Here is a 27,206-nt window from a genome sequence, read left to right on the forward strand (position 1 = left end):
GGTAAGAGGTGAGACTTGGGGAGCGCTATTAGACACTGGAAAACAGGATCCTCGTCCACAGTACCTCTCCGGGGCTTTAACGTGCTGAAGGGGGAGGCAGGATGCTTATATGGATTAAGAGCCGAACCCTGGAGTCACACAGTGATTTGGGCATTCATTAGCTGTGTGACCTTGGGCAAATGACCCAACCTCTCTGAGCCTTAGTTTCCTCACCTCTAAAATGAGAGTAACAAGAGTACCTCCCTCCCAGTGAGGCTGGGAGGCGTCAATGTGTCAAAGTGGGGCTAGTCAATTACCATTCTGTGAATCACAGCTTGGCCTTGGCCCCTGTGGGAGCTCAGAAAGAGCAGCAAATTGTGCCCTGTTGGATATGAAGAAGGAGTTTTCCAGGGACAGGGGAAGGAGGACGGAATCCAAGGCAAACGGAAAAGCAGGCACAAAAGCATGGAGGCACGACTGGCTCTGGTGGCCTCGAGAACTGCTGAGATGCAGACGTGTGGGTGACTCAGGCACGGTGAGTAGGGGAGGGAAGGACGCACGCAGCAAGGGAGCAGCTGGAGAGGGGGCTGGGCCACAGCGAAGTCACTGGGAGCCACAGAACAGCTCTGGAGAGCACCCGGCAACTGCCGGATGTAATGGAGGAGAGCAATGAAGGTGCTATGTGCGTGGGGAGGAGGGGCCAGCTGGACACGACCCTTCTCTCCCCCAGCCTCGTGGCTAAGAAGGCCCTCTCTCCTGCAGGGGATGTGGAAGGAGACCTGGGGCCGGCAGTCAGGCTCAGGAGAGCTGAGAGAGCTCTCAGCCAGCCAGGGGAGCCCCGGGGAACTGGAGCAGGTGAGCCTCGCACTTGAAGCTATGCACGGGGAGACGGTGCAGGCAGCAAACAGACTGTTTTGAACTAGGAATTAGATTCACATGGCGTAAGATACAAAAAAGTCACGGGACCAAAGGGCAGAAGAGGTAACATGAGGGGGTGGGAGCAACCTCTGGGCCAGTTTCCTTTCCTAATAAGTAAAATAAAACTAGGCCCCCCCCCCAAAAAAAACTAGGCCCCCAAAGTGAGGTCAAGCTTTTCTCCTTGGTACCAAGAGAATGGACAGACGCTCCTGAATTTGAAGAGCGCCAGCCTGGGTGAAGTCAGGAAGGAACCACGCAGGCAGGCAGAGAGCAGTCAAGCCCCAGGTCTGGAAGCGAGGGGAGGAGTTTCAACTCCCCCTCCAGGAATTGCAGCTCACCCTGGTTGCTCTTACTCCAAAAAATTAGGAAAGGAAAAAAAGCAGGAAAGAATTTAGATTCCACGCCTGGCAGTTTTAACTTACAAAAAAAGTATTTATTAATCTAGTTTTCCTTCTCTTGCCATAATCCAGAAGCATGACGCTGATGGCCTGACATATCAGTGTGAAGTTGTCGAAAGCCCCACCAGTCATTGATTCCAAAATTCCATGGCAGGCCTTTGTTAGGCAACAGGACTGCAGTTACAGCAATGGTTTCAAGTCCATACAGGAAGCCCACCAACCCCAGGGTCTCCCGCACCTGCCATGGCTCACCGGGTGGGTTGTGGAGTGTGAGAATCAACAGCACCGAGCAGACGGACCGAGAAGGCTTCGGGCAGAACATGCTGCGGTGTACTTCCCCTGACAGAGGCCAGAGTTGTCCACCCGCAAGGCTGCTCGGTCACAGGCCTGGGTCCCTGGGAAGCATCTCTCTTTGGCCGAGGGTCAGAAGGCTGCACACCCAGGTCGCCCTGAGAAGCAGTCCCCACACGCCAGCCCGAGCCTGAGCCGCCATCGCTGTCTTTCCAGCGGGTCCACCCAGCCCGCTGGCGCTACTGCTGCTTGTGTGGAAGAGCCTTCCTGGGTGGTGGCAGCTCCCTGTGGATCAGGGTGAGTCCGCAGAGGATGAGGAAGACTCCTCCCCACCACAAGACCTCCTGGCACTCTCCATACAACACAAAACCCAGGAAGGCCTGCAGGACAGAGACAGCTGTGAGGCTGGGCAGGCACGTGCCCACAGGATGCGACCACGGTGGGTGGGCACCACCTGACTCCCCTGTGGCTGAGTGCCCCCCTAGGGCGGGAGGAAAGGTCTGGAGCTGGAAGTCTTGGGCCTGAAACCCATCTGTTACCTTCAGCATATCTCACCTGGAGAAGTGGGGAGGGTACCTCCTCACAGCATCGGACCCAGCAAAGTGCACAAGGAAGCCCAGCAGAGGCCGGCAGCCAGGCCCAGCACACAGCTGGTCCACCAAGTCCTCCCCGCCTGGACTGCAGGGCTGACTGGCTCAGCCCCACCTGGGAGAGAACCTCGACCTGCCACATCTCCTGCCTGAGTTCACAGACCCCTGAGGAGCAGCAAGTAGGCTTTTGACAGTTGGACTTCATCCCCATTTAACTTGAGAACTCCTCCCAAGTTAGAGATTAGAGGAGCAGCCACTGGGAGTCAAGACACAGCCCAACCTCTGCTTGAGTTCCTGGCCCTTCTCCTATGTGGGAAAGCAGGCGTTGCCCGAGGACAACCCGCCCAGAACCCTCCCAGAACCCAGGTTTGGGACAGAGGAACTGTACGCTCAGGCTACTCACCGAGCTGAGAATATTTGAAAAAGTCACCGTGACAGATGCAATGGCTGAAGACATGGAGAAACTGAGGCCCCGGCTAAAGAACGTCCACATCAGAGAATTGGTGGTAGCCATCACAATAATGCCTAAGACGCAGAAGCCCACGTTCACCTGCAGGAGAAAGCGTCACTGCAGCCACGGCCACCCCCGGGGAAGTACGCCCGGCAGACCCCCTCACAGCACCCAGGGTCATGGTTACTGCTGGCAGCTGGGCCACCACAGCCTGGGGGTCCTCAGAGCTTTCCTGCACAGGGCTTCACTTAACCCTCAGCGGGCAGCACACCCACTTTACACATGAAACAACCTCAGAGAAGACCCATATTTGGCCATCTTGCTGGCCATATGACCTTGGGCAGAAGTCAAATGCGAATCCATATCCAGTTATCTTCTATTGAACACCAGTCCCTTACTGACCCCACAGTGACCAAGGCTTGAAGTTCAATCCCAGAGGGCCAAGTAGTTATTACTCGATATGAGGGATGAGTAAATCAGGGGCAGAGTCCTCACTTCCCAGGAGCAGATAAAGCATGAATAAGTCCCGTCTCCCCGCCACCTGTGAAGGCTACATCCCACTCGGGCCGGTCCCATTGGGCATTCTTGAGCTTTTACTCTGTGCCAGACCCTCTGCTAATTGTTTTAAGTACATTTTCATTTATTCCTTAACTTCATTTTACAGATAAAAATCCTGAGGCATTACGTAACTTGCCTAAAGTGCCACAGCTGGGGGGAGCCGCCAGGATTCAAGCCCAGGCAGTGTGGCTCCCTGCTCTGAACCAGGACACAGCCATTCCTGGGGAAACCACACCTGGGACTATTTGAATGGCGATCCCAAGGATCACTTGGAGAACTTGCAGATTTCTTTCTTCTTTAAAGGAGAGCCTTGATTGAAGAGAGGACCTTCAGAAGCCTCCTACACAAAGGATATGCAGACCCCTTGCTTGGTTTTGAGTTTTAAACCTGCCTGCAGACAGAGCTGCTTCCTCTGGGGATGGTGTCCATCTAAACCTAATACTCTCATTTCTCGTTAACAGTTTCCCAGCAACTGATATAGTGTCTCGAGGAAGGAGTGTCTCTGCGTGATTTACACAGAAGCACTATATATGCCAGTGCCAGCCTGCTTACGTAAAGGCTTATGAAGGTCTGCTGCACAACTGAGAAGACTAGAAAAACCTCACGGCTCATAGTCACCCATCTTACTTTGGAACACTTACTCCAAGAATTACAGCCAGCAGAATACCAACCGCGAGCATGGCAGCTCCCACTGGCTTAGCCCTAAATAGGCTTACACCTAAAGAATCAGCCTGTCTACTGATTCTTAGGTCAGGGCCTAACCCTGGGTTGCAGATGCAATGAAACCTCTTTAACAAGCAGAAGCTGGCCTATGACTCGGAATGGGAGCGGCAAAGAGGTACACCTTAGCAGACATGGGGAGGTAGTTCAGGAGTTCTCAGCATTGGGGGGAATGTCCAGAACATTTCTCTCAGTCAAGACGAGAGGTAGAGAAGACTTCCCTGGTGGTCCAGTGGCTAAGACTCTCCCAATGCAGGGGGCCTGGGTTCAATTCCTGGCCCCGGGAACTAGCTCCCACGTGCCCCAACTAAAAAGATCCCACGTGCCCCAACTAAGACCCGGCATGGCCAAATAAATTAAAAAAAAAAAAAAAAAAAAGGTAGAGAGTGGATGTAGGAGGTGTGCGTCTTCCCCAAAGGCGAACTAACCCAGTCGGAGAACAGATTTTAGGTGCCCCCAAATGCGGCGCCGCATCGCGCTGGCCTGGGGAGGCGGGGAGAATCCGGCGGAAGCGTCGAGGCAGGAGGCTGCGCACACACTGCCCCTCTCGGCCTGTGACATCCCACCTTGGATCCCGCTGCGCCGGCCACGGATCCCCGGAGGAGCACACTCCGCGTTGGACTGCGGCCTCACGTGACGCGACGCTCACGTGGGTGCGGTGGCCAATAGAGGCTCCCCGAGGGCCTAGAGGGGCGGGGCCGGCGGCGGAGCCGCAGGCCTCCTTCTCCCGGGGTTGGCTCTTTTCCGGGTTAGGTTTAGGCTTTCCCTGGTGCGTTCCTGGACCGATGTCCAAGACGGACAGTGGCGATGGTACTGTGGTTGCTGATGTAGACTAACTCTTCGTGGCCTAGCAGTTTCAATCCTTGTCATTAGGTGTGGTCCAACATCGGCTTCCCCTGGGAATCTGTTAAACTCCCAGGTCCCGCCCCACACCCGTTGAATCAGCATCTACTTTTTAACAAGACCCCCAGGAGATCGACATGCACCTTAGAGATACTTTGGCAGAGGGCGCCAAAGACCTGCAGACTCAGCAAGAAAGTGGGCTAGGGTTAGGGCTTCTGACAATTCAAAAGGCCCTGATGGATATATGCTCATTGTAAGAAATTTAGAAAGTATATTAGAAAATTTCATCCATAATCACTCCACTCAGATAATCGGAATTAACATTACTTCCAATTTCCAATGTACTTAACTTTTAAAATGTTTTCGTTTAAGTAGTACGTTTCTTTGAAAATGAAGTGCTGTTCAAGTGTATAAAGGCCAATTACACTATCCAGGAAAGGCACTGTTATTACAGTACTTTTTCTATATGTATAGTTTTATATACAGCACACGTTAAAAAATAGTGCATATACTATGTATGGGACTGTTTTTCTAAACATGATTTCACAGTGCACATACTGTCCAGCAGCATTGTTTTTTTCCATTCAGTAAGTTTTCATGTTAGTCCTTATGTGCCATCCTCTCACAACGTGGCTTTGTGGCTCCAATAAAAGCATGGATAACCCTGATAACTCCTATTAAAATTTCAAATTGGCCAATTTTGCAGTTGAGAAAAGGGAGGCTCTGAGAGGCACTGTGCCACTTTGCAAAGAGCTGTGTGAACCCCAGCGCAAAGATTATCCCATCAGAAAGCTCTTACCTTACTTGGAACCTACAGGAAATTGGTGTTGTGCTGGATCAACTGTGCCTGCTTTATAAGTTTTCTTAGAACAGATGATGCCTCTACTAGCACTAGAGGTTGAGCATCTCAGAGCCACCTCCTCTGTAAAGCAGACTCTGCTACTCCCCTACCTTTGCACCACTCCTGTGGTTGTCTGTCTGCCTCCCTGCTAGCCTGCGAGCTTCTTGAGGGCAGGGACATGTTTCTTTCTTCTCTAGGTCCCCAGTGCCCAGCACAGGGCCTTGTCCTGGTGATGATGGCTGAATTGATACCATCCTTGGACACCCAGCTAGGAAGTAATTTCTGCCTCCTGGACAAAAGCTCCCATGTGCACACGTATCACCTGCTAGCAATCTTGTTAAAATGAAGATCCTGGCTCAGGTCTGGAGCTGGATTAAGATTCTGCATTTCTAACAGGCTCCCAGATGGTGCTAATGCTGCAGGCGGCGGGGGCGGGAGGGACGGGGGATGGGGGACACACCACACTGAGTAGCAAGTCCGATTAATCGTTGCCCTCAGCACACTCACACGCCTTGCAACATGCTTGCCTCCCTAACTGGGCTCCATCAGGCAGATGCTATGCATGTTTTCTCTTTGTTCTGCCACAGTGCCCAATGTTGTGACCAGCTCCTGTCCTTGCTACAAAAGTTTGAGTGAACAGACTATGATTTGATTATAAAAGATAAAATTTTAAAACTTACTAACAGCACCATGGTGTTAACTAGAGCACCCTTAACTGGGAGTGTGAAGGGAAAGGAATACCTCATCCCACATTTATTTAATGGTATTTTTTTAAATTAATTAATTTTATTTTTGGCTGCATTGGGTCTTCTTTGCTGCGCGCTGGCTTTCTCTAGTTGCGGCGAGCGGGGGCTACTCTTCGTTGTGGTGTGCGGGCTTCTCATTGTGGTGGCTTCTCTTGTTGCAGAGCACGGGCTGTAGGCGCCCGGGCTTCAGTAGTTGCGGCTCACAGGCTCTAGAGCGCAGGCTCAGTAGTTGTGGTGCACGGGCTTGGTTGCTCTGCAGTATGTGGAATCTTCCCGGACCAGGGGTCGAACCCGTGTCCCCTGCATTGGCAGGCAGGTTCTTAACCACTGCGCCACCAGGGAAGTCCCCACATTTACTTAAAAAGTAATGAAAACAGACATCAAAGATGGCTTATGGACAAAAGATGACCTATCGAGTTCTGGGAGACCCATTCAAACTCTGCCTCAAATTTAGGGCCTAAAGTCACAAATTTAAGAGGCCTTAGGGGCCAAGGAGGGAGTTTAAATGTGTGAAGTTCCCCACCCCCCTCCCCATGAGACAGGAGGGATGGGTGTGGCCTGTGATGACCTAGGGAGTGAATGTCTTGTCTCTTTTATGCCCTCTCTCCAACCTTACCTCAGTCTCTTCCTCCCTTCACTGATGGCAAAATATTAGCTCTCTGCACAGACACCCAATAGAAATACAGAGGCAGAGTTTTGGAGGAAAAACAAAGAGTAGCTTTGTTCTTTGCCAGGCAAAGAGAGAACATAGCAGGCTGGGGCCTCAAGAACTGTGCCCTCCTCCCTGGGGAATCAGGAAATGTCTTATAGGTGGGGCTTGCAGTCTGGGGTAGGTGATAAGGATCGAAGTAGTGAAGGTCTTGCATTCTTCTTCTTTCTGCTTTCTTTCAAAATGGTCACAGCTGGCATCAGGCAGCCCGGTAATTGGGTCTGTTCATCTCTGGGTTATCGGCCCAGGACCTTCTTTCTTAAATGCAGAACACTCCAAGGGGTAATTTGTTACAAGGGAGTGTAGGGGGTGTATATACCAGGGGCAGGATGTAATTCACAGAGTCAGAGAGTGTTAGAGGTTAGCTTTGTGAAGGACAAATCTAGTTACACTACAGATCAGTAACAGTTAAAATAAAACTAGGATTGATTAACTCTTTCAGGCCAGTTTATGTTGCTTCTCTAGCCTGTTCATTGTTCCTTTATTTTCCTTGTTTGTCAGAAAAGAAAAACCTCATTTCAACAAGACAAGGACACAGGGGCTTCTTTACGCTTCCAACTTGTGTCCATTTCTTTGCCCAGTTAAACAAATGAGCACGTACATACTCAGGATCAGGACTGTTCCAGGCAGCAGAATTGCCAGGAATGACTAAGATCCCTGCACTCCTTGGGTTCTGGCTTTTTGCAAAACTTTCAGTTCTAGCTCCCTGTCCTTAGCTGGCCTAAAGCTTTAGCTCCTTTTCCTTGCTGTGAGTGACGTTATGGGTTGAATTGTGCCCCCTAAAAAGATGTTGAAGTCCTAATCCCCAGCACTTGTGAATGTGACCTTATATGGAAACGGAGTCATTGCAAATGTAGTCAAATTAAGATGAGATCATTAGGGTGGGCCCTAATCTGACTAGTGTTCTTAGAAAAGACAGAGACAGGAGAATGCCATGTAACTATGGAAACAGAGATTGGAGTGATGCATCTAAAAACCAAGGAATGCCAAGGGTTGCTGGCAACACCACAAGCAAAGAGAGGCATGAAATAGATTCTCCTCTGGAGCCCTCAGCCTTGCCAACACCTTGATTTTGAACTTATAGCCTCCAGAACTGTGTGAGAATAAATTTGTTGTTTTAAGCCGTCCAGTTTGTGGTAATTTTTTGCAGCAGCCCTGGGGAACTCATACAGGTTGTTGGCAAAAAATTAATCAGTCAACATAAGAAAAATGGAAAAAATTTTTTTTTGGCTGTGCCTTGTGGCATGTGGGATCTTAGTTCCCCAACTAGGGATTGAACCCATGTCCCCTGCAGTGGAAGCTCGGAGTTCTAACCACTGGACCATCAGGGAAGTCCCCAAAATGGAAAATTTTATTCAAGCCAAATTTGAGGATTATAACCCAGGAAGAGCATCTCAGAAAACTCTGAGAACTGTTCTGACTGTTAGAAGTCAAGGCACAGTTATACAAGTTTCTGGAGAAAGAGGGCTGTACATCAAATGACATATTATTGACAGTTTACATAATCCACACCTAAGCACCATGTGACCCCTTACGAGATCAAGACAGAATATTATCTTTAAGGAGTTGTGCTACTGATGCTGGGAGAATATTGCTCTTTATGGGTGAGCAGGTAGTTCTGCCAATGGGGGAGGTTTGTTCGATGCATAATGCAGATACAAGATGCAGAGTCAGGGGAGAGAAAAGGCCAAAGGGCACAGAAGATTTTTTTGTTTATATATATATATTTTTAAAATTTATTTATTTATTATTTATTTTTGGCTGTGTTGGGTCTTCATTGCTGCACATGGTCTTTCTCTAGTTGTGGCGAGGAGCGGCTACTCTTCGTTGCAGTGGCTTCTCTTTGTTGCGGAGCACGGGCTCTAGGCACGCAGGCTTCAGTAGTTGTGGCACAAGGGTTCGTAGTTGTAGCTCGTGGACTCTAGAGTGCAGACTCGGTAGTTGTGGCACACGGGCCTAGTTGCTCTGCGGCATGTGGGATCTTCCCAGACCAGGGATCAAACCTGTGTCCCCTGCATTGGCAGGCCGATTCTTAATCACTGCGCCACCAGGAAGTCCTATATTTTTTCTTGTCTTGCCATAAAATATGAATTTTATTTCACGAGGTGATAAGATCCAAGCCTCTTTATTACCAGCTTCACTGCACCACCTTCTCCTACCTCCAAGGCAGTCAGTGTCTATTCTTTACCTTACACTGAATTTCAGTTCGTTCTTCATTTCTGGCTCTTAGGGATTTACTATTACTATTCCTTGAAAGTTCAACTATGTATTAATTTTCTAAAATAGTTTTTCTTCAGCATTATTGAGGTATAATTTACAAACCATAAAATTAACTTAAAAAAATTTTTTTTTCATTTCCTGAATCAGTTCATTAAGAATTTGCCTTTTTTTTTTTTTTTTTTAATTTGGCTGTGTCAGGTCTTAGTTGTGGCACATGGGATCTTTGTTGAGGCACGTGGGATCTTTCATTGTGGTGCTTGGGCTCTTCGTTGTGGCATGCAGGCTTCTCTCCAGTTGTGGCTCTTGGGCTCCAGAGCATGTGGCTCAGTAGTTGCAGCACATTGGCTTAGTTGCCCCTCGCCATGTGGCATCTTAGTTCCCTGACCAGGGATCGAACCCACGTCCCCTGCATTGGAAGGTGGATTCTTAACCACTGGACCACCAGGGAAGTCCCAAAATTAACCCATTTTGAATGTAGTTTAATTTTTAGTAAATTTATAGAGTTGTGGAACCATCACCACAAACCACTTTTAAAACATTTCTGCAACATCAAAAAGTTCTCTTGTGAGAATTCCTTGGCGGCCCAGTGGTTAGGACTCCACGCTTTCACTGCTGAGGGCCCAGGTGCAATCCCTGGTCGGGGAACTAAGATCCCACAAGCCACGCAGCACAGCAAAAAAAGAAAAAACGTTTCCCTTGTGCCCATCCCCAAGCAACCAGTGATTTGCTTTCTATCACCTGGCCTTTTCTGAACATTTCACATAAATGGAATCATACAATATGTGGTCTTTTGGGTCTGGCTTCTTTCACTTAGCATGCTTTTTTCTCCCCCCGCCCCACAACCCAAGGTTCCTGCATGTTGTAGGAACATGTATCAGTTTGTCTCTTTTTTTTTTTTTTTTTAATTTATTTATTTATTTTTGGCTGTGTTGGGTCTTCGTTTCTGTGCGAGGGCTTTCTCTAGTTGCGGTGAGCGGGGGCCACTCTTCATCGCGGTGCGCGGGCCTCTCACTATCGCGGCCTCTCTTGTTGGGGAGCACAGGCTCCAGACGCACAGGCTCAGTAGTTGTGGCTCACGGGCCCAGTTGCTCCGTGGCATGTGGGATCTTCCCAGACCAGGGCTCGAACCTGTGTCCCCTGCATTGGCAGGCAGATTCTCAACCACTGTGCCACCAGGGAAGCCCGAGTTTGTCTCTTTTTTTATTGCTGACTACTATATGTAAAAAGCGTTCAATGTCATTGGTCGTTAGGAAAATATAAGTGATATGCCACTTCATACCCTCCAAGATGACTATAGGAAAACCTGACGGTAACAAGTGTTTGTGAAGATATGGAAAAACTGGAACACACTGCTGTTGCAAACATAAAATAGTGCAGCCAAATGGTATGTTTGGAAAAGTTAGACAGTATGTTAAAAAGAAGATGAACACATGTTCACCAGATGACCCAGCAATTCTTTTTAACATCTTTATTGGACTATAATTGCTTTACAATGGTGTGTTAGTTTCTGCTTTATAACAAAGTGAATCAGCTATACATATACATATATCCCCATATCTCCTCCCTCTTGCGTTTCCCTCCCAACCCCCCTATACCACCCATCTAGGTGGTCACAAAGCACCGAGCTGATCTCCCTGTGCTATGCGGCTGCTTCCCACTAGCTATCTATTTTACATTTGGTAGTGTATATATGTCCATGCCACTCCCTCACTTCGTTCCAGCTTACCCTGCCCCCTCCCCATGTCCTCAAGTCCATTCTCTATGTCTGCGTCTTTATTCCTGTCCTGCCCCTAGGTTCTTCAGAACCTTTTTTTTTTTTAGATTCCATATATATGTATTAGCATACAGTATTTGTTTTTCTCTTTCTGACTTACTTCACTCTGTATGACAGAGTCTAGGTCCATCCACCTCACTACAAATAACTCAATTTTGTTTCTTTTTATGGCTGAATAATATTCCATTGTATATATGTGCCACATCTTCTTATCCATTCATCTGTTGATGGACACTTAGGTTGCTTTCATGTCCTGGCTATTGTAAATAGAGCTGCAGTGAACATTATGGTACATGACTCTTTTTGAATTATGGTTTTCTCAGGGTATACGCCCAGTAGTGGGATTGCTGGGTCGTATGGTAGTTCTATTTTTAGTTTTTTAAGGAACCTCCATACTGTTCTCCACAGTGGCTGTATCAATTTACATTCCCACCAACAGTGCAAGAGGGTTCCCTTGTCTCCACACCCTTTCCAGCATTTACTGTTTGTAGATTTTTTGATGATAGCCATTTTTCTTTTTTTGATGATAGCCATTCTGACTGGTGTGAGGTGATACCTCATTGTAGTTTTGATTTGCATTTCTCTAATGATTAGTGATGTTGAGCATCCTTTCATGTGTTTGTTGGCAATCTGTATAACTTCTTTGGAGAAATGTCTATTTAGGTCTTCTGCCCATTTTTGGATTGGGTTGTTTGTTTTTATGATATTGAGCTGCATGAGCTGCTTGTAAATTTTGGAGATTAATCCTTTGTCAGTTGCTTCATTTGCATATATTTTCTCCCATTCTGAGGGTGGTCTTTTGTCTTGTTTATATTTTCCTTTGCTGTGCAAAAGCTTTTAAGTTTCATTAGGTCCCATTTGTTTATTTTTGTTTTTATTTCCATTTCTCTAGGAGGTGGGACAAAAAGGGCCTTCCTGTGATGTATTCCATAGAGTGTTCTACCTATGTTTTCCTCTAAGAGTTTTATAGTGTCTGGCCTTACATATAGGTCTTTAATCCATTTTGAGTTTATTTTTGTGTATGGTGTTAGGGAGTGTTCTAATTTCATTGTTTTGCATGTAGCTGTCCAGTTTTCCCAGCACCACTTACTGAAGAGACTGTCTTTTCTCCATTGTATATTCTTGCCTTCTTAATCAAAAATAAGGTGACCATATGTGCGTGGGCTTACCTCTGGGCTTTCTATCCTGTTCCATTGATCTATATTTCTGTTTCTGTGCCAGTACCATACTGTCTTGATTACTGTAGCTTTGTAGTACAGTCAAGTCTGGGAGCTTGATTCCTCCAGCTCCGTTTTTTTTTCTCAAGATTGCTTTGGCTATTTGGGGTCTTTTGTGTTTCCATACAAATTGTGAAATTTTTTGTTCTAGTTCTGTGAAAAATGCCATTGGTAGTTTGATAGGAATTTCACTGACTCTGTAGATTGCTTTGCGTACTATAGTCATTTTCACAATGTTGATTCTTCCAATCCAGGAACATGGTATATCTCTCCATCTGTTTGTATCATCTTTAGTTTCTTTCTTCAGTGTCTTATAATTTTCTGCATAGAGGTCTTTTGTCTCCTTAGGTAGGTTCATTCCTAGGTATTTTATTCTTTTTGTTGCAATGGTAAATGGGAGTGTTTCCTTAATTTCTTTCATTAGTGTATAGGAATGCAAGAGATTTCTGTGCATTAATTTTGTATCCTGCAACTTTACCAAATTCATTGATTAGTCCTAGTAGTTTTCTGGTAGCATCTTTAGGATTCTCTATGTATAGTATCATGTCATCTGCAAACAGTGACAGCTTTACTACTTCTTTTCCGATTTGGATTCCTTTTATTTCTTTTTCTTCTCTGATTGCTGTGGCTAAAACTTCCAAAACTATGTTGAATAATAGTGGTGAGAGTGGGCAACCTTGTCTTGTTCCTGATCTTAGTGGAAATGGTTTCAGTTTTTCACCATTGAGAACGATGTTGGCTGTGGGTTTGTCATATATGGCCTTTATTATGTTGAGGTAAGTTCCCTCTGTGCCTACTCTCTGGAGCGTTTTTATCATAAATAAGTGTTGAATTTTGTCAAAGCTTTTTCTGCATCTACTGAGATGATCATATGGTTTTTCTCCTTCAATTTGTTAATATAGTTTGTCACATTGATTGATTTGCGTATATTGGGGAATCCTTGCATTCCTGGGATAAATCCCACTTGATCATGGTGTATGACCCTTTAAATGTGCTGTTGGATGCTGTTTGCTAGTATTTTGTTTAGGATTTTTGCATCTATGTTCATCAGTGATATTGGCCTGTAGTTTTCTTTGTGACATCTTTGTCTGGTTTTGGTATCAGGGTGATGGTGGCCTCGTAGAATGAGTTTGGGAGTGTTCCTCCCTCTGCTATATTTTGGAAGAGTTTGAGAAGGATAGGTGAACACTCTTCTCTGAATGTTTGATAGAATTCGCCTGTGAAGCCATCTGGTCCTGGGCTTTTGTTTGTTGGAAGATTTTTAATCATAGTCTCAATTTCAGTGCTTGTGATTGGTCTGTTTATATTTTCTATTTCTTCCTGGTTCAGTCTCGGAAGGTTGTGCTTTTCTAAGAATTTGTCCATTTCTTCCAGGTTGTCTATTTTATTGGCATATAGTTGCTTGTAGTAATCTCTCATGATCCTTTGTATTTCTGCAGTGCCAGTTGTTACTGCTTTTTCATTTCTAATTCTAGACTTGAGTCTCCTCCCTTTTTTTCTTGATGAGTCTGGCTAATGGTTTATCAATTTTGTTTATCTTCTCAAAGAACCAGCTTTTAGTTTTATTAATCTTTGCTATTGTTTCCTTCATTTCTTTTTCATTTATTTCTGATCTGATCTTTACGATTTCTTTCCTTCTGCTACCTTTGGGTTTTTTTTTTTTTTTTTTTTTTTTTCTCTAATCGCTTTAGGTGCAAGGTTAGATTGTTTGAGATGTTTCTTGTTTCTTGAGGTAGGATTGTAGTGGTATAAACTTCCCTCTTAGAACTGCTTTTGCTCCATCGCATAGGTTTTGGGTCGGTGTGTTTTCATTGTCATTTGTTTCTAGGTATTTTTTGATTTCCTCTTTGATTTCTTCAGTGATCTCCTGGTTATTTAGTAGTGTATTGTTTAGCCTCCACGTGTTTGGATTTTTTCCTGTAATTGATATCTAGTCTCATAGCATTGTGGTCGGAAAAGATACTTGATACGATTTCAATTTTCTTAAATTTACCAAGGCTTGATTTGTGACCCAAGACATGATCTATCCTGGAGAATGTTCCATGAGCACTTGAGAAGAAAGTGTATTCTGTGTTTTTGGATAGAATGTCCTATAAATATCAATTAAGTCCATCTTGTTTAATGTATCATTTAAAGCTTGTGTTTCCTTATTTATTTTCAGTTTGGATGATCTGTCCACTGGTGAAACTGGGGTGTTAAAGCTCCCTACTATGATTGTGTTACTGTCGATTTCTCCTTTTATGGCTGTTAGCATTTGCCTTATGTATTGAGGTGCTCCTGTGTTGGGTGCATGAATATTTACAGTTGTTGTATCTTCTTCTTGGATTGATCCCTTTATCATTATGTAATGTCCTTCTTTGTCTCTTGTAATAGTCTTTATTTTAAAGTCTATTTTGTCTGATATGAGAATTGCTACTCCAGCTTTCTTTTGATTTCCATTTGCATGGAATATCTTTTATCATCCCCTCACTTTCAGTCTGTATGTGTCCCTAGGTCTGAAGTGGGTCTCTTGTAGATAGCATGTATACATGTCTTGTTTTTGTATCCATTCAGCCAGTCTATGTCTTTTGGTTGGAGCATTTAATCCATTTGCATTTAAGGTAGTTATCGATATGGATGTTCCTATTACCATTTTCTTAATTGTTTTGGGTTTGTTATTGTAGGTCTTTCTGTTCTCTTGTGTTTCCTGCCTAGAGAAGTTCCTTTAGCATTTGTTTTAAAGCTGGTTTGCTGATGCTGAATTCTCTTAGCTTTTGCTTGTCTGTAAAGGTTTTAATTTCTCTGTCGAATCTGAATGAGATCCTTGCTGGGTAGAGTAATCTTGGTTGTAGGTTTTTCGCTTTCATCACTTTAAATATGTCCAGCCACTCCCTTCTGGCTTGCAGAGTTTCTGCTGAAAGATCAGCTGTTCACCTTATGGGGATTCCCTTGTATGTTATTTGTTGGTTTTCCCTTGCTGCTTTTAATATTTTTTTGTTTTTAATTTTTGATAGTTTGATTAATACGTGTCTTGGCATGTTTCTCCTTGGATTTATCCTGTATGGGACTCTCTGCGTTTCCTGGACTTGATTGACTATTTCCTTTCCCATATTAGGGAAGATCTCAACTATAATCTCTTCAAATATTTTCTCAGTCCCTTTCTTTTTCTCTTCTTCTTCTGGGACCCCTATAATTCGAATGTTGGTGCATTTAATGTTGTCCCAGAGGTCTCTGAGACTTTCCTCAATTCTTTTCATTCTTTTTTCTTTATTCTGCTTTGTGGTAGTTATTTCCACTATTTTATCTTCCAGTTCACTTATTCGTTCTTCTGCCTCAGTTATTCTGCTATTGATTCCTTCCAGAGAATTTTTAATTTCATTTATTGTGTTGTTCATCATTGTTTGTTTGCTCTTTAGTTCTTCTAGGTCCTTGTTAAACGTTTCTTGTATTTTCTCCATTCTATTTCCAAGATTTTGGATCATCTTTACTATCATTACTCTGAATTCTTTTTCAGGTAGACTGCCTATTTCCTCTTCATTTGTTTGGTCTGGTGGGTTTTTGCCTTGCTCCTTCATCTGCTGTGTGTGTCTCTGTCTTCTCATTTTGCTTAAATTACTGTGTTTGGGGTCTCCTTCTCGCAGGCTGCAGGTTCGTAGTTCCCGTTGTTTTTGGTGTCTGCCCCCAGTGGCTAACGTTGGTTCAGTGGCTTGTGTAGGCTTCTGGTGGAGGGGACTGGTGCTTGTGTTCTGGTGGATGAGGCTGGATCTTGTCTTTCTGGTGGGCAGGACTGCCTCCGGTGGTGTGTTTCGGGGTGTCTGTGACCTTATTATGATTTTAGGCAACCTCTCTGCTAATGGGTGGGGCTGTGTTCCTGTCTTGCTAGTTGCTTGGCACAGGGTGTCCAGCACTGGAGCTTGCTGGTCGTTGAGTGGAGCTGGGTCTTAGCGTTGATATGGAGACCTCTGGGAGAGCTTTTGCCGTGTGATATCGTGTGGAGCCGGGAGGTCTCTGGTGGACTAATGTCCTGAACTCGGCGCTCCCACCTCAGAAGCATAGGCCTGACACCCGGCCAGAGCACCAAGACCCTGTCAGCTACACAGCTCAGAGGAAAAGGGAGAAAAAAAGAAAGAAAGAAAGAAAAATAAAATAAGATAAAATAAAATAAATTTATTAAAATTAAAAAAAATTAAAAATAAAAAAAAGGAAAGAAAGAAAGAAGAGCAACCAAACCAAAAAACAAATCCACCAGTGATAACAAGCACTAAAAACTATACTAAAAAAAAAAAAACCAGAGAGACAGAACCCTAGGACAAATGGTAAAAGCAAAGCTACACAGACAATATCACACAAAGAAGCATACACATATACACTCACAAAAAGAGAAAAAGGAAAAAATACATATATATCCACGAAGCCCAGGCCTCATTCTCTGCAGATAGCTGGGGACCTTGGTTTTAGGTTCATCTCTGATGTGCATTCTCTGAAGCCGAGTCCATTTCTCAGGAGAAAGAACAGTTGTGTGAGGGAACCGTTGACTGAAACTGCCCTCCTTGGCCAGGCACGATGCAAACCGCTTGTGTGAGTTGTCTCACAACACGAGGTCCCTTCTCGATAAGGAACATGGTGCTGCTGCCAAAAAGTAATGGGGAGAACTGGGGAGAGGCCGAAAGGACCCAGCAATTTTGAGGCAGGAGATAGATGGGCCCCAGGGTGAGCAGCTGGAGTTTGTCCCCTGTGGACAGATACTCCAAAACAGCAGGAGGAAGAAGAAGCTAAGCCCTGCCCAGATAAGAGATAAAAGACCACATATTCCTCATTCTCGAAGTCAAGGAGACCATCCCAACTACACACACACACGCACACGCACACGTGCAGAGAAAGGCTCCTTGAAGGTCAAAAAGGGTGGGGGCACCACCCTATAGTAGGTGATGTCAAGCTACCCATAGGCCTCTTCACTAGAATCCACCTTGGCTAAGAGATGCACGTGCGCACGTGGGAGTGAGGCAGGAGACAGATGGGCTCCAGGCTGGGCATTTACAAGTGGTCTCCTGTTTACATTTCCTGAGGAAGGAGGCAGGTGGGCTCTAGGCTAGGTATTTACAACCAGCCTCCTGTTTGCACTACGAGATAGAAATAACAACAGCAACAGGGTAAATAGCGGGACTTTGTCTCCTGAGGACACTTTAAGATAACAGTCACAGCGGGGAAAGAAAGAGGCTAAACGCTGTCTGAGTAAAGGATCAAGAGGTCACATGTTTCCCATCCTTGGGGCAAGGGAGACACTGCACATGTGCAGAAAGGCTCCTTGGGGGTTAAAAAGGAGGGGGCGCCACCCATAATAGGTGATGCCAAGGCCTCTGGGCTGGAATCCATCTTGGAAAAAAGTTGTGCACGCATGTCAGGGAGGGTCCTAGGGCAGGTCAGGTGTGGAAAAAGAAACCAGATAATTGGCCAAAGGTAAACAAAGACCCGGAAGGACTGCCCTATATAAATGATTTAACCGCCTCTTTACTGTGCTCCTCATTAGGGGGGATGCCCACACCCTTTCTCTCCCGGTGTGCATCTGTGCCTTGCTTGTCTTCACTAAAGAAACATTCTCTGTGTGCTCTCCCACTTGTTGTGCTGTGTCTCTAATAATAAACTTTGTACCTGTTTTTGCAGTTTTTGCCTCCTTGAGAAATGCATTTTTCAATGGAGGCAAGGGCCAGGGGAATTTAGCTTCCAGCCTCTAGCCCCTGGTGGACTAATGGCTCGGATTCCTGGTTTTCATCCAGGCTACCCAGGTCCAATTCCTGGGCAGAGAACTAAGATCTCGCTTCAAGCCACTGCCCGCTGCTGCCTCTCCAAGATCGGGAAGACACAGATATGCCAAATACGGACTCAGAACCAGGCAAAGCAAGATGACTGGCCAAGGAAAACCAGAAGAAATGCCCCATAAAAGTGATTCAAACTACCATGAGGGCACGACTCTCTCTCTGAGCCCGCCCGTGTGTCTATCCACATGTACTCTTTTTCCTCCTAATAAATGCTTTACTTGTTTCACTGCTTTCTGACTCTATGTAGAAATTCATTTCTACACTGCTGACAGGCCAGGGCCTTGTGACTGGCCACTGGTCCCTGGTGGTGTAGTGGCTAGAATTCAGCGCTCTCACTGCTGCAGCCTGACTTCAATCTCTGGCTGGGGAACTGAAATCCTGCTTCAAGCCGCTGCAGGCCGAGGCCACCTGAGATCAATTTCACCCCTAGGTATCTACTCAAGAGATGTGAAACAGTTTCGTAGCAAGACTTACACAGGAGTATCTAGAGCACTGTTATCCAAAGTAGCCCAAAATTGCCAACAGTTCAAATTGTAACCGAGCAAGACCCTATAGAGCCTTCCTGGGACAGACCCTTCCTCCACCTCCTCTGCTTTAGCTCCTCTCTAAGCACCTAGGTAAAAGTATCTGATGGCACATTCCCTGAGTTGTTTTATAGATGCTAAAACCCCCACCGAATGGAAGAAGTTAATTACTTGATGACCATGAGTGCATAGCCCCCAGACCTACTGGCACCTAAGGACTGATAGTGTTAACGCCTGTGACACTGCCCTGTTACCTCACCATCAACCAGTCAGAGAACTGGGCACGAACTTATCACAAACCCTGAGATGCCTCTCCCTCATCTTGCTTTCTTTTCTTTTTTTTAAGGATTTATTTATTATTTATTTTTGGCTGCGCCGGGTCCCAGTTGCGGCATGCGGGATCTTTTGTTGTGGCGTGTGGGCTTCTCTCTAGTTGTGGCATGCCAGTTTTTCTCTCTCTACTTGTGGCATGCAGGCTCCAGAGCACGTGGGCTCTGTAGTTTTCAGCATGCAGGCTCTAGTTGAGGTGCGCGAGCTCAGTAGTTGTGGTGCGCAGGCTTAGTTGCCCCACGGCATGTGGTATCTTAGTTCCCTGACCAGGGATCGAACCCAGGTCCCCTGCATTGTAAGGCAGATTCTTTACCACTGGACCACCAGGGAAGTACCATCTTGCCTTTAAAAATGCTTTGCTGGACTTCTCTGGTGGCACAGTGGTTAAGAATCTGCCTGCAAATGCAGGGGACACGGGTTCGAGCCCTGGTGTGGGAAGATCCCACATGCCGCGGAGCAACTAAGCCCGTGTGCCACAACTACTGAGCCTGCACTCTAGAGCCCGAGAGCCACAACTACTGAGCCCATGAGCCACAACTACTGAAGCCCGCGCACCTAGAGCCTGTGCTCCTCAACAAGAGAAGCCACCGCAATGAGAAGCCCACGCACCACAATGAAGAGTAGCCCCCGCTTGCTGCAACTAGAGAAAGCCCGCACGCAGCAATGAAGACCCAACACAGCCAAAAATAAATAAATACATAAATTAATTAATTAATTAAAAAAAATGCTTTGCTGAGGGACTTCCCTGGCCGTCCAGTAGTTAGGACTTGGCTCTTTCACTGCGGTGGCCTGGGTCGGGGAACTAAGATCCCACAAGACACATGGCACAGCCAAAAACAAAAAACCCCCCCAAAAAACACAAACGCGGTGTCAGTAGATTGGCTGCACGAGGGTGAACGGACCCAAGTTTGGTTTGGTAACGCTGTCCATCGAATGATAAGTAAACAAAATGTGGCATGTCCATACAACGGAATATTACTCTCAATAAAAAGGAATGAAGTGCTGATACACAGAAGTTCCTTGAGGGCATGGTTTCTGTTTGCTTTGTTCACTGATGACCAGTGCCTGGCATATAATAGTTGCTCAATAAGCATATGGTGAATGAACAATATAAATTACCTTATTAAACAATTTATTTTTAAAAGATTTTATTACATTTTGAAAAATGGCCATATTGACAGTCATAAAAAAGGCCCATGAGAACACTTCAAGTAGGAATACAAAAATAATCTATATTAACAAATTTGCTATTCATGCACACTGCACCATCACTAACCTCACTGTAAGTTTTGGAACCTGTGTATTGTTGGAGCTTCTGATGCAAGACTCAAAGGAGATTATGGCAGTACTGAAGGAAAAAAATAATCTGGCCGACATCAACTGTAAAACCTCAGCTACAGGCTTCTATTTTAAAAAGATAAAAGGTTTTCCCAATATTTACAGCTTTGAAACAGTAACCTCTAACTTCAGGCTGCCAGCTGCCACAGGTGTGCACAGGTGCAGAGAGTTCATAAGAAACTTGAGGGTCAGCCCCCCAACCCCCACATACACAGGTAATAGTCGTGGCTCTTAATTCAGCTCTACTAAGTGCGCAAGGGCAGGTCTTACTTCTATAAGAGGGAAAAAAGTCTCCAAACAAGGTAGGTAGTTGATCGGGATCCTTATGATTCATTCATTTCTTTTCTTTTAAAAGTAAATTTTCAGCACGCAACTTTTCTGACTCCTGGTCAGTAATTTTTAAGGAAAGGAAAAGAAAAAAAATTAAGGCTCTAATTCTTGCAGGAAGAGTTATTCTTGGCATTCATTAAGTTTAAATTTCAAACTACGACTATAATTTTCCGTTTGTAAACTACTTTAACAGTAAACAAGAATCTCATGTGTATGATAACTGACTGAATTATGCTTACAATAGCAATGGCTGAATTTTTTTTTTTTTAAATTCAGGAGGTTCCCTGAAGAAAGCAGTTACGTGATTCAATAATTAAATTAAATCTTAACTAAATCATCATTTAAAAACCAGAAAGAGTTTATGCGGCACAATTTTCAGGAGTTTACCTCAGCAAGCCTGATGTTTTCCTTCTTCAGCCGCACTACGTACTGGATCTTCTGATGTAGGTTTTGGTGACCTACCAACTTCCCATTTTCCTCGGCAAGACACTCCACCTGCTTCCTTAACATTTCCATCTCCTGCAGGTAAATCAATCCAGGGAAGGGAAAATGAGCTGCTTTTAATTTTTCTTTTAAAGTAACATTATTTCATGCCTTCCAAGGGCACAGGGAGGAAGAGACAGAGCCCAGGTTCCCAGCTTTCGTGACCACACATCTTTGCATGCACTGGAGCAGCTGTAAACCACAGGATGCCCCATCACAGCCAGGAGACTTATGCTGATCGGCTCTGTTAATAAAAACCAACACACAAATGCACCTGGCATGTTCTCTCCTTTTCTTCATACAATTCTTCCAGCTTTGATCTTAGTTGTTCCTTTTCTTGGAACGCTTTAGACTCCAACATTCTGACTCGTTCAACTTCCTCAGTCATTGTAAGGTAGTCAGTCTCTTTGTTCTGAAGGGCACTCTGGAGCTGTTCTAGGCTGTAACAGTAACTATCGTGTTATGGTCTCCCAAAGGGACGTAATTATAAAACAGTACTCAAAACAGACACTTGTCACCCACGCCCAGAATTTTTATTTGAAAGTATCACTAATATTCAGCCCTCCCCTTTCTGACAGCACAGGAAGATAGCAAGAGTTGCAGATACACTTTTTTATGGTTGTTTTACCCAAAACTTTCATTTTGGAAAGCTCCACAAACCGTTTTTTACACAACAAAAATTTAGAATGGAAACTTTTAGATCTAGCCCTCAGAGCAAACTGTTACTTAAGTATTGTTATAGTCTGCATGGTTTATTCAGTGCCCCATATCTTAGAGTAATCATTTCTGGTTTCAAAAACTGTTTCTCAGATGGTGGGACACTAGTCATTTCTTCAAAGATGTGCTATTTAGAATTTATACACTTCATGTAACTATCAATTGAAAATAAACATTAAAAAGAAGGGTTACCCATGGATGGACCTAGCGATTGTCATACTGAGTAAAGTTAAGTCAGACAGAGAAAGACAAATATCATATGGTATCGCTTATATGCAGAATCTAAAAAAAAAATGATACAAATGAACTTATTTACAAAACAGAAACAGACTCATAGACTTATATTATGAATTTATGGTTACCAGGGGGGAAGGGAGGCAGGGAAGGATAGTTAGGGAGTTTGGGATTGACATGTACACACTGCTATATTTAAAACAGTGTTGGATAACCAACAAGGACCTACTGTATAGCACAGGGAACTCTGCTCAATACTATGTAACAACCTAAATGGGAAAAGAATTTGAAAAAGAATAGATACATGTATATGTATAACTTAATCACTTTGCTGTACACCTGAAACTAAGACAACATTGTTAATCAGCTATACTCCAATATAAAGTGTTAAAAAAAAAAGAATAAAATTGTGTTCAAAAGGGGGGAAAAAAAAAAGAAGGGTTACCAAACAATTATACAGAATTTCACAAAACTAACTGAATTCTATAAGCTTCCCAAAGAAACAAATGCTTTTTATTTATTTTACAATGCATATGGAATAGAAAGCTGATGATTTAAGTGATGTAATACACAGAATTAAAGATACCACTTAAGGCCAACAATTTCTAGGGTGGTGTTTTCAGACTACATTCTGTGGAACCTCAGGAGGACAGTGTGGGAGTGAGGGCACTGATGTTCTCCCAATTCATCTGGAGCTGTTCTGCATTTGCCTTATGTGTTTTGCTTTCGTTTCATGAAAAGGCTTTGTGGCATGGCAGACACTGCAGCTGCCTACCCAACAGCCAATCCCTTGCTTTTTATAGAAACTCAGTTTATTCAGAGGACAAGAAAGGGAGAGGAGAAGCACACCCAGTTCCCAAAGATTAGTAAATAATAACTGGTCTGAGCTAAAACCATGGTTATCTCTACCCCACTGCCAGATACTAGTTTTCTCAGCTTGCCCTGCAGGCATGCTAATTCTGGATAAGGAGACACAATGAATCTTGAGGGTTTCTGGGAGTTTTTTTCCCTGACAAAAGAAAGTCCTTTTGAACCCACAACACTGCAAGCTCTGATCCTCCTGTTTATGTTGTTTGGAGCTGCAGCAGCCGTCTTGTAGCCAATAGGTCACAAGCAAGAGTACCAAAAGCAGAAGAATGGGAAGGGTCTGGGTCAGTGATGGCATCACTCAGTCAATGCACCTCCAGACCTCTTGTTATATGAAATTAAACATCTGCCTACACCACTGTTGGCTTGGTATTCAGTTCTTTGTAGCTTTTTAAAAGCATCGTCACATACATGTGTGGATAATGCAATGTTTAAAATTGCTGCCGTAGGCTGGGACTGATAAAACCGTGTGTGCCATTTTCTGGAGGTTGCTTCACTTGCCACAGTGTGGGCTCCTGTAGTCCCAGGGACACTGTAGCACTGGTTACTAGATCATGAAATAAATTACATATCAGCTTGGATAGCTTTTATTCTTTTTGCTAGAAAGTCTCAAATGGGTATTATCTATACTTCTGGTGGATTCTCATAGATACTGTAAGTGATCCAGATTTCTATCCTAGCCCTACAGCTAACTGGCAAGGAACCGGTCCCCAAACTGCTCAAATGCAGATGAAAGTGTTGAACAAAGTTCTGTTCCACACCTATACTCTATTGAGTATATGAGTCTATGATGCAAATGACTCAATAAATGAGTAACAAATCTTTCACAAGTTGGGTGGTCTTTGTCAGCTGATCATTAAAAAGATTTTTTTTTTTTTTTGGCCGCACCATGCGGCATGTGGGATCTTAGTTCCCTGACCACGGATCGAACCCATGTCCCCTGCAGTGGAAGCGCAGAGTCTTAACCACTGGACCACCAGGGAAGTCCCTAAAAAGAATTTTTGATGACATGTCACTATGTAATTTCTGGCATATTAACTTGGATGGAGTTCAAATAATTGAAGGACAACATTCTAACAAAACTCCTTCCATTGTTATTTACTTAGTATGTGAATAAGATTTCTCAGCCTTTATATCTATAAAAACAAAAAAGTAGGAACAGAATTGATAGTGAATACTGTCTGATTCCAGAATTAAGTGCAACAGAATGAGCTAATTAAAGAAAAAGCATTAAGATAAAATGCATTGAGAGATGCATTTCCAATAAAATTTTACTTGTATAATAATTATTCATAAAAATTTACAATAGGGCTTCCCTGGTGGCGCAGTGGTTGAGAATCTGCCTGCCAATGCAGGGGACACGGGTTCGAGCCCTGGTCTGGGAAGATCCCACATGCCGCGGAGCAACTAGGCCCGTGAGCCACAATTACTGAGCCTGCGCGTCTGGAGCCTGTGCTCCGCAACAAGAGAGGCCGCGATAGTGAGAGGCCCGCGCACCGCGATGAAGAGTGGCCCCCACTTGCCGCAACTAGAGAAAGCCCTGGCGCAGAAACAAAGACCCAACACATCCATAAATAAATAAATAAACAAATAAATAATTTAAAAAAAAAATTTACAATAAATTCAGGATACTTTAATAATTGTAATGAAAACTCAATCCAGAAAAAATATAACACTTAGAGCCATATGAATATAATAAATTTTTACAAATTACTTGTAATTTGCATACATATTTTCATTGCTAAGTTATACGATAGGGCAGTCAACAAAAAATTTTCCAAACAATATATTAAATTAGGATATAATTCTGCATGGGTATAGAATGGAAACTTAATTTCAAAGGAAAAAGGAACAATGTAAAATTTTAGACTTACGAATTTCTTCAGGTATTTTTTAAATGGGTAGAAAGTACCAGATCAGTTGGATAACTTTTAAAAGAACACCACAAAAGCTTTATTTCTAAATGTCACTATTTTCAGTATGTCAAAACTTCTATCCTTTGCAATAATTTAAACTTACAATGAAAAATTTTAGACATAGTCAAGTCCAAAAATGTGCAAGAGGGTATATGGTGTTTCAAAATTCTTTTAGGAGGTGAAAAAAGTGAAAATGTTTGAGAATCGCTGTTCCTGATGAGATCTATTCTATTCAGAGAGTACAATATCTTTCTAATGTTTTATCACTTTGTTAATACCAACCAGTTTACTTATTTTGAACTTGATAGAAAATACAGTGTATCTTGTTTATCAAAGAATGAGGCAGTTTATAAGATTACATAAATTAAAATACAAGAACTATATGAATAAAATAAAATCATGTCCATAGAAAACATATAAAGAGACACAAGGTCAAGACCAGAAGAATTCATAGTATTGATCTATGGGTCTGAGAGGGCCTCAAGGTTTTAAAGCAGAGGAAACCAGAAGCGAGAAGGAAACCTGGTCAGTTATATAGTTCTCATTGTCCATGAGGAGAAAACCCATCAATTCCCCCAGGGAAGCTAAGGTTTTCCTGGCACTTATTTCTTTAAGTTTTTTTTTTGGAATGGCTTCATATGAGGAACCCCTTTAGCAAGTGGTATTTAAGAAAAGAATTCTGTAAATATCTATTATGTTCAAATACTACTGCAGAAAGGAAAGAATTTACTTACCTTCTGGATATTATAAGCATTTCTTCCTTTAGAGGAATACTGGTTGGTATTAATAAACGATCAACAAGAACTTGAATTCAAAAGAGTGTACTTACTCTGCTTTCATTTTTAGCATTTCTTCAACCAATTTATTCTATAAGAAGATTAAAGAAAGAGAAAGAAAAAATGACTTAAGTTCTTAACATTGCTAAACAAAAGACTGAAAGTAATCAGTCCGCTCTCCCTAATGGTAATATAACCAATTAAAGCAAATTCCTTTACAATACATGCATCTTAATGTTCATAATGGCACTATTTACAACAGCCAAGACATGGAAGCAACCTAAATGTCTATCAACAGATGAATGGATAAAGAAGATGTGGTACATATGGACAATGGAGTATTACTCAGCCATAAAAAAGTATGAAATAATGCCATTTGCAGCAACATGGATGGACCTAGAGATTATCATGTTAAGTGAAGTAAGTCAGAGAAATATCATATGGTATCACTTATAGGTAGAATCTAAAAACAGATACAAATGAGCTTATTTACAAAACAGAAACAGACTCACAGACATAGAAAACAAACTTACAGTTACCAAAGGGGAAAGGGGGAGAGGGATAAATTTGGACTTTGGGATTAGCAGATACAAACTACTATATGTAAAGTAGATAAACAACAAGGTCCTACTGTATAGTACAGGGAACTATATTCAATATCCTATAATAAAACATAATGGAAAAGAATATGAAAAAGAATACACATATAGGTATAACAATCACTTTGCTGTACATCAGAAACTAACACAATATTGTAAATCAACTATACCCCAATTAAAAAAAAAAAGGGACATCCTTTTCTACAATCCCAGCTACACACACATAAAGGGGGTACCTATTTACAACCGTTCATGTATTGTGCCCTTTAAGGCCTCAAAGAGGCACTCGATACTTGCTTCTAAATGGAGAATTCTGTGTGAGCAGTAGGCTTACCGTCTAGGCATGAAGACTAATTCACTCTTAATTCTCAGCTATAGCTAAATACTGATGGTAAATATCAAACTTAACAGGAATACAAAAAAGACAAAATTTCAATAATAAAATGGTTTCTAAAATATATAACCATAAATGCTAACTATAAAAACATTTTTCACACAAGAAAAAAACAACTATTATGTAAAAAAAAAAATCATACTTTAGCAAGTCTTTCTTTGATTTCCTCTTGTTCATTCTTCAGCTGCTGCGTGTCTGAATGATTCTGTTCACTGCGTAGATTAGGAAGGGAGGATGGGAAAAGTGTCAAATATATTCAAGTATCGATTTCGTATCTATTACATACAGCAATACCAAGATGTGCAAAGAAGAGCTAATTCTGTGGTGATTAGGTCAAGTTAGCACAGTCAATAAGCGTGATCAACACATGAGGATGAAATAAGGTACCTCCCCAGCATTTGGGATTCCTTCCATACAAAAGTGAGATGAGCAAAGCTGGGAAATCTAATTACAGGGTTTGGTTGAGAATAAAGTATTAACTTAGAGCAGTACCATCTGAAGATCATATGTGAACAAAATGGGGCTGAAAGGACAGTCCAGGTGCCTGGCATGAATGTGACTGGCTGGGTCGGGATGGTGGGGGAAACACAGGACACACATGGGGGCAGGGAGGGCCCCTCATGCTGGCCTGTCCCGTGGAGCCTCTGA

At 43.4% G+C, this 27,206-nt stretch overlaps 1 protein-coding gene across 1 annotated transcript in view; it reads right to left on the reverse strand.

The window, feature by feature from the left end:
* Nucleotides 1–20,045: 20,045 nt before the first annotated feature.
* The window catches only part of KIF15 (kinesin family member 15), a 77,347-nt gene continuing 70,186 nt past the window's right edge, over nucleotides 20,046–27,206 (reverse strand). Inside the window, exons 31-35 of the mRNA XM_036870728.1 lie at nucleotides 26,701–26,770; nucleotides 25,619–25,656; nucleotides 21,330–21,495; nucleotides 20,960–21,091; nucleotides 20,046–20,627 (exon numbers count right to left, since the gene is read on the reverse strand). Coding sequence (XP_036726623.1) covers nucleotides 20,577–20,627; nucleotides 20,960–21,091; nucleotides 21,330–21,495; nucleotides 25,619–25,656; nucleotides 26,701–26,770 — 457 coding nt within the window. The 3' untranslated portion in view covers nucleotides 20,046–20,576. The remainder of the gene's footprint in view (nucleotides 20,628–20,959; nucleotides 21,092–21,329; nucleotides 21,496–25,618; nucleotides 25,657–26,700; nucleotides 26,771–27,206) is intronic.

The sequence above is a fragment of the Balaenoptera musculus genome, chromosome 11, assembly GCF_009873245.2.
Source record: "Balaenoptera musculus isolate JJ_BM4_2016_0621 chromosome 11, mBalMus1.pri.v3, whole genome shotgun sequence".
Classification (NCBI taxonomy): Eukaryota; Metazoa; Chordata; class Mammalia; order Artiodactyla; family Balaenopteridae; genus Balaenoptera; species Balaenoptera musculus.